General features: G+C 44.0%; 1 protein-coding gene across 1 annotated transcript; it reads left to right on the top strand.

Moving 5' to 3' along the window:
- Positions 1-1,599: 1,599 nt before the first annotated feature.
- LOC114633899 (reversion-inducing cysteine-rich protein with Kazal motifs-like) lies at positions 1,600-7,269 on the top strand. Its single transcript, XM_028782498.1, has 3 exons — positions 1,600-1,780; positions 3,815-3,955; positions 6,506-7,269. The coding sequence occupies exons 1-3, from the start codon at positions 1,600-1,602 to the stop codon at positions 6,769-6,771; spliced, it is 588 nt and encodes a 195-aa protein (XP_028638331.1). The 3' UTR covers positions 6,772-7,269.
- The last annotated feature ends 599 nt before the right edge of the window (positions 7,270-7,868 follow it).

Raw genomic sequence — 7,868 nt, 5'->3', positions numbered from 1 at the left:
TTGTACAACTGTGTACAAATGTATCCATGTGTATACATGTGGGTGTTGGGGGGGGAGAAGGGGGGAATGGGCGGGTGTTGGGGGCTGGGGGGATGTATAGGTGTTCAGTGCGTCCTAGATTGAATTCAGGTCGTCAGCCTTCACAGTAGGCACCTTTTTCCAACAAGCCATCTTGCTGGCCCTATCTGTGTACATTTAGGAAGGGAGGATACGGGTGAAGGCACACCACCTCAGAGCATGTTGTGGTTTTCAGGGATCAGGCTCAAGTTGTTCTTCAGGTTTGGTGGGCAGCACTTGAGGTTGCTGCACCATCCTCTGCTCATCTGTGGCTTTAGTTGTGTTCCCAAACTGCATTCCATCTGCCTTCTGTTGCCCTTTTCCCTCTCTCCTCGTCCTCCTCCGCGGCTACTGTTCAGTCTTTATTATTATCCAGTGGGAGTCAGTGACCAGTCATCAAATCCTGTTCCTAGGAAACAGTTCTGAATGGTTTACTTAGGAGATCTAAGACGAGGCCAGGATGACAACTGCCTGGTGGGAGAAACAGACCCTCACTACATAGCCTTCAGCTGCTCTTCAGGCATGTTTTTCAAAAGCTTTTCCAAGACCAAGTCCACACCAAGCCCTAAACCCTTGGTGTGTGGCTCAGTACTGCTCAGTTCAGGTTATTAACCGTCCAGATCATTTTTATTTTTTCTTATTTGGTTTAGTTTTTATTTTGGAGTCTTCCTGTCTCACTCTACTCAGCCTGGCTTTGACCTCATAACAATCCTCCTGCCTCAGCCTCCTGAACAGAGATTACAGGCATGAACTGTCATGCCTGGCTTCTAATCGGCTTTCTGACATGACTCAAGAATGAGCTGAATAAGGGAGAAGTTGGGGGTCTAGTTATGTGATAATAAGTCAAAGGTCACACATGGGAAGGACATGCTCGTAGGAAACTTCACCTAAGGAGTCAAGCCTTTACTCAAGACTAAAGAAAACTATTAAAAATATACGTGTCTTATGTGTATGAATGTTTTGTCTACATGTATGTATGTGCACCACATGCATGCATGCCTGGTACCCACGGAGGTCAAAAGACCCCTAAAACCGGGATTACAGATGGTTTTCAGCCAGCGTGTAGGTTCTAAAAACTAAAGCCATGTCCTTTTTCAAGAGCAACAAGTGCTTTTAACTATGGAGCCATCTCTCCAGTCCCTAAGCTTAAAAAAAAAAAAAAGTTGTAAACTCTCTGATTGTTATAAGCCAAACACCTTAGCAGTGATAGCTAAAAAGATCTTAAAATAAAGGGAGGAAAGGAAGGGGAGTGGAAGCAGCTGACACAGGCCTTGGAAATGGCTTACAGTTTGCAAGACAGACTAGCCTAGCTCACTTTCCTTTAAAGGCAGTAGAAGCTACACCAGGCTTGGAGCAGTAAATGTAAATCTGGAATGAGACCTTTGGTCTCAGATTACAGGAAGTTAGGCTTTGGATTTACTGTGTAGCTGGAAGTTCACTGTGACTGCCCTTGGACCAGACTTAGTCCTAACCAGCTGGGAGAACTTCTGAAATATAACAAAAGCTTCTGAGAAGTTTCAGAGACAGTTTTGACCAGACAACATGAGGCAGAGCCATGAATCCAAAATGTTCTCTTTTCTTTTAAGATCAGATTGTGTAGAGATTCTCAAGAAATGTGGAGACCAGAATAAATTCCCTGAAGACCACACGGCTGAAAGTATCTGTGAGTTTCTGTCCCCTGCAGATGACCTGGAGAACTGTATACCTCTGGATCCGTACCTCAGTAAGTACTGGGTGGGTTTGGTTTTAGAGTTCATGTGCTTGTTTCACGGCCTCTGCTCTTGTTCCCTGCCTTGGATGAGAACTATTGTTCGATGATACCATCTGCATTAGTTACTTTCTTGTTGCTGTGACAAAAATACCCAACAAAAGCATTTTAATGGAGGAAGGGTTTACTTGGCTCACAGTTCAAGGGTACAGGGGGCAACCATGGCAACAGGAGTGGGAAGCAAGAGCATCAGGCATTCGGAAGCCAGAGGCTGTGCTCAACTCATTTTTTCAGTCAGGTCCCCAACTAATGGAATGGTGCCATCACATAGGGCAGGGCTAATGTCTCACCCAGGGGTTCAGAGTTTTGTCTCCTAAGTGATTAGATCCTGTCAACTTGTCATTGTCGTCTTTAAATGTGTAAGCAGAAGTTGTATTTTATCTTTTGGAGGAAATATGAACTATTTACTAGTCAGGAATTGTAAAGATCAAAGCAAAGGACAGTATCATCAGAAGTCATGGTGTGCCCAGAAAGTGGAATTTCCCCTAGGAAGCTGTCAGCGTTTGTCATCCGTTTATCAGGACCTGAGCCAGGCCTGGCTTGGACTTACCCAATAGAGAAGAGAAGAAAGAGCTCTCCCCTGGGCTCGCACGGGGAAGTGGAACTTGTCTCACTACTTTAGTTTCTCCCTGCCAGACACTTCTGCCAATAGATAAGGCAGTAGGTTGGTACCTCCTTGAAGGAGGAATTCCAGAAAGAGCTCCTTAGCAGCAGTGAGACCAGTGTCAGAGACCATGCCCTTAGTGTCTGGGCTGCCACCAGGGGGCGCCAGTGGCATAAGCTGGCTGGCCAACAGAGGAGCCTAGTTGCTTCTTTTCCAGTTAGGATTAAGCCCAACTGTCAATAACAGAACAGTTAGAAGAAGCACAGGAAAGCTCAGAAGCAAGTAGGCCAGGATGTTTATGGTGGTGCAGCATCAGGAATGCAGGCTTCTCAGCCTTTCTGCACTCTGCTCAGTTACTCCCTGCATTTTATTGTCCTGCTGTGGCTGCTGGTGTTTTATCCAACTGACTCCAGTTGGCAAAAGAGAAGGGGGGGGGGAGACTTCTCCTTAATTGCAGGGAACGCTTACAAGTGTATGGAAAACTTGGGTGTGTGGTCTTTTTAGCTTTGAGCCTATGACCACCTTGAATAAAACTAAGAATCTACTAAACAAGTAGGGAAGACAGGGTGGTGAATGTATAACTGACAGTATCTGTTGGGCTCTCAGGATAGAGAGACTGTGGTACATGCCCTAGCTTTTACCCCTGTGACCTTGGGAAGATCCCTTCCCAAGTTCCAGGTAAAGCTCCCCAGAGTGATGGAGCTGAGTGAGAAGGCTCCACAGCCCCTGTCTCTGTAAGTCTCGGAGCCGAGTGAGGCTGGGCATCAGGTAAGCACCTTAATACATTCATGGTGCTAGCAGCCTACAGCAGTGTGTGTGGAAGAAAATGCTAGCAGCAGGAGCTGGACGATGCTCCAGCATGAATAGTAGCACTCTCTTTAAATACCCCCTGTGCTTGAAGTGCTGCTCTGCCTTGCCAGGATGTTGGAGGGTAGATATGATTGTGTTATGGGCTCATGTCTCCATAACACATTGACATTTATTATTTTTAAAGTGAAAAATGACCCCTCTTACACATAAACATGTATTTGATTGCCATACCCCAAATATGTCCAATCTCTGAACTGCTGGCCACTGAAGTTATCTGAGTTTATCTTATTCTCTTCCAGATAGTAACTCCAGGTTAGCTTCTCTGTTTTGTTCATTAGTGTATCTAGTATCCAGGACCTGCCAGCTGTACTGTAGGTCCCCATTAGTAAGAGAATGGTTGGGTGCATTGTGATAAACTGACAAATGAAAAATCCAAATGTTTAGTTAGGGCTGGTTAGACTCAGGCCTTGCTTCCTGCCTGTGAACTCTGTCTACTCCAGCCATGATGAAGTTAGGTAACTTGAAGACGTGGTGTTCTTTTAGATTGGTTACACTGATAGTTTTGTGGTTTTCAGGGCCAAGTGCTTTAGGTAACATCATAGAAGAGGTGACTCATCCCTGTAATCCAAATCCTTGCCCAGCCAATGAGCTCTGTGAAGTGAACCGAAAGGGGTGTCCGTCTGGAGATCCCTGCCTTCCGTATTCGTGTGTTCAAGGTAAGAGATGGGGGCTGTGAGTGAGATGAGCATGGGACATGGCTTCCTTAGAAGCTTCCTTAGAGGAGTTGTCTTACACCCAGGTTCCAGGGACGTTTTCTATGCTATCTTTTTATGTAATGTTTAAGGATTTTCCTACAAAAAATATTTATGCAAACAAAGACACATATGTTGATATTTGGTTTGTTACTATGTGTTGTAATGCTAAATACTGGCTCCCAAGGTCCGGTTGCCCCCGGGATGAGAAAATCCTCATGTACACGAAGTGATGCTGTGTAACTTTGCTCCTTAGTTTAAAACTATTGTCTATAGCTGGGCAGAAGAGGGGTAGGTGGGGTTTTGGTTCCCAGGCTTGAGGACCGGGGCAGAGACCATGAGGAAGAAAAAGAAAAGATGGAGAGAGGAGAAGATGCCATGGGGTAAGAGATAGTGAGAACTGGCTAATCAGAGTAAGAGTGGCCCGGGTAGAACATGACAAGTCATGTCTCAGGGTTATTAACAGGGAAGTAGACATAATAGCATGGAGGATAGTGTTTTAAAGGCTTATCATAAATACAAAGGTTATGTCTTTTATCTGGGAACTAAATGATCAAAGGCAAGAACCCCTGATTGAGATTAAGTAATTACCACAACACACATAAAATTTCAGTTGTCATTTAAATTGAAAACTAATGCTATCAATACCAACATAACTGTCATACTGAGTTACAGGGTTCTTGACTATAGAACAAAAGAGAAGCTCCAGCCAACCACTTGTACCTGTTCTTCCGTGCTGTAATGTTTGAAAAACATTGTTCATGGCGTTCTTCTCTTCTCTGTAGCACATGGAGAAAATACCATGCTCTCTACGATACTTATCACCTCTGTAAGGCTGCAAATGTAGCTCTACAGTGGTGTTTGCCTAATGCGGAAAGCCTGGGATTCAGTCCCCAGCACCACAAAATGCTGAAGTGTCAGCAGGAGAGCAAGGTTATCCCAGCTACACACTGGATCCGAGGCCAGCTTAAGCAACATGACACTGTATTTCAATAAAAATAAGAGTAGTGTTATGTGGAAATGATAGAGACAGCTGGGCATGGCGGCATACCCTTTTCATCCTAGCACTGGAGGCCAGCGGATCTGTGAGTGCAGTGCCAGCCTGGGCTACATAATGAGTTCCAGGACAGCCAGGGCTACATGAGGAGACCTCTAAGAACTAAGGGAGACAGAGACAGAGACAGAGACGGGGGATTTTGATAATCCTTTTCTCTGTCAGTTGCTCAAGTAAAAAAAGGAGCAAAAGATTGACTCAGCATGGAGTCTAAAGGACTGTCTGCCTGAATAACATGATAGTGTGTCAGCTACCAAGCAGCAATGAGTCCAGCTGAAGGAGATAGTGGCTGTTCTCCACCTCAGACTGCTGCTTCATGTCCTTTGCCATTGTGTTAGTGTTCAGCCAGTGCTTTCTTCACCAAGAAAATGGCAAGATCTCTACTCTACAATATGTAATATAGAACAGTTCCAAACTGTTTTGTTAAACTCAGAAACCCCAGTTTATGATAAATTGAAAATGGGTTTTCCTTAATCCCATCCAAATACTCAAGTTTTCTTTGAATTTATAGTAGTATGCTCATATTCCATCACTAAAAATTGTCCTGCCCAAAATTAGTCTAAAAATAGGCAGTTTATGTATTTTATTTAAAACATTTTATCATTTCTTCAAATATGTTTAGGCCACAGAAATAGAAAGCTGTGCTTTTGTCGCTTGCTTGTTTTTTAAAGAATTGTTTATTCTATGTATATACTCTGTATATAGCTGTCTTCAGACACACCAGGAGAGGGCATTGGATCTCATTATAAATGGTTGTGAGCCATCATGTGGCTGCTGGGAATTGAACTTGGGACCTCTGGAAGAGCAGTCATTGCTCTTAACCACTGAGCCATCTCTCTCCAGTCCCCGTTTGTTTATTTTTTGATAAGGTCTCACTACACAGTAGCCCAAGCCATTCTTCTGCCTCAGCTTTCCAGTTCTGGAAGTACAGGTGTATATTACTGTACTTGGCCAAAGCTATGTATCTTCATAGTATTTTTGTACTAAATTATTTGGGGTACATGTCCTTAATCACCCATAAGACATGAAATTTTCATTTGAGAGGTTATATCTTTTGACCAGTGAACAAAAGAAATTTCTTATTTTGGTAAAAGTTATATAACATAATCTTTTTTAAAAATATATATTTATTTTTATGAGTTTGAGTGTTCTACCCGCATCTATATATGCATACCATGTGAGTGTAGTGCCCACAGAGGCCACAAGAGGGTGTGAGGTCGACTGGAGCAATAAAGGTTATGAACCACTATGTCAGTGCTGGGTAATGAACCTGGGTCCTCTGGCAGAGTAGCCAGTGCTCTTAACTGCTGAGCCATCTCTCCAGCTCTGTAACATAATCTTGCAATCTTTAACAGCTACACAGTCCTGGAAGACATCTATAAAGTATGTCTAATATGAAATATTGTCATAGGACAGTATTATCAGTTCATTGTCCTGTTCTTGTGTGTATTTTTGTACAGGCTGCAAACTGGGAGAAGCTTCTGACTTCATTGTCCGCCAGGGGACACTGATCCAGGTGCCATCCTCTGCAGGGGAAGTTGGTTGTTACAAGATCTGTTCCTGTGGACAAAGTGGCCTCTTGGAAAACTGTATGGAAATGCACTGTATTGACCTCCAAAAGTCTTGTATTGTTGGAGGAAAAAGAAAAAGTGATTCTCGAGCATGCTCGCGTTTGGTCTCACTGCAGTGTGAGCTTGGTTGTCTGCACTTTGCACAAAGATATTAGATGAGTCTTACTGAAGAGTACAGTCTGCACATCATATCTCCAGGACAGGACTTCTCAATCTTTAAAGAATACTGAGGGAGTGTTGGGGGAAAGTTTTGTTTGAAATAGGATCTTGTGATGTACCCCAGACTAGCCTCAAGCTCACGACATAGCCCAGGTTGACTTTGAGTATACAGAAATCTTCCTGTCTCTGTCTCCCGAGTGATAGGATTACAGTCAGAACCACCACAAGCAGCAAGTACTAGAACTTCTAAAGAGCCCTCTTGGAAGCCTCCTAAGAAGGGCCTGCTTATGAATCTCCGTGAGCTCTGACTGTGTGCCAAGCATGATGCCAAGTCTTACCTCACATTATCTCTTTTAGTCATCTGAGTTTCTCCTTGTATAGGTATTGTTACTATTACCACCTCTCTTAGTTAAGGTTTCACTGCTGTGAGCAGACACCATGACCAAGGCTACTCTTATAAGGACATCATACATTTGGGGCTAGCTTACAGGTTCAGAGGTTCAGTCCATTATCATCAAGGCAGGAGCATGGCAGCATCCAGGCAGGCATGGTGCAGGAGGAACTGAGAGTTGAACATCTTCATCTGAAGGCTGCTAGCAGAATATTCACTTCCAGGCAGCTAGGATGAGGGTCTTAAAGCCCACACCCACAGTGACAAACCTACTCCAGCAAGGCCACACCTCCAAATAGTGCCACTTCCTGGGCCAAGTATATACAAAGCATCACACTATCCCTACGTCACAACTGATTCTCCTAGTGTCACTCTGCCAGGCACTAGAGCTCATGCCTTGTGATCCCAGGACTTGAGAGACTGAGTGTCAGGCAACCCTGGGTGACATAGTGAGCTTCAGGCCAGCCTGAGATATATAGGGAGACTTGGATGGGGTAGTGCGATTTATGGGCAATAAAATGAGTTTTCTAAAAGTGTACCACTGCATTTTAGACATGAGATCCCTGTCGTTTGAGGCCAACCTGGTCAACAAATCAAGCTCCAGGACAGCCAGTGCTACATAATGAGACTTTGTCTCAAATTAAATACCTTAGATTTAAGCCCCTAGTTTATGTATTCATAAGTTGTCTTTCAAGAATTGAC

This window comes from Grammomys surdaster, unplaced genomic scaffold, assembly GCF_004785775.1.
Source record: "Grammomys surdaster isolate TR1022 unplaced genomic scaffold, NIH_TR_1.0 791, whole genome shotgun sequence".
Classification (NCBI taxonomy): domain Eukaryota; kingdom Metazoa; phylum Chordata; class Mammalia; order Rodentia; family Muridae; genus Grammomys; species Grammomys surdaster.
The sequence above is the reverse complement of the archived record's forward strand: the minus strand, read 5'-3'. Positions and strand labels throughout refer to the sequence as shown.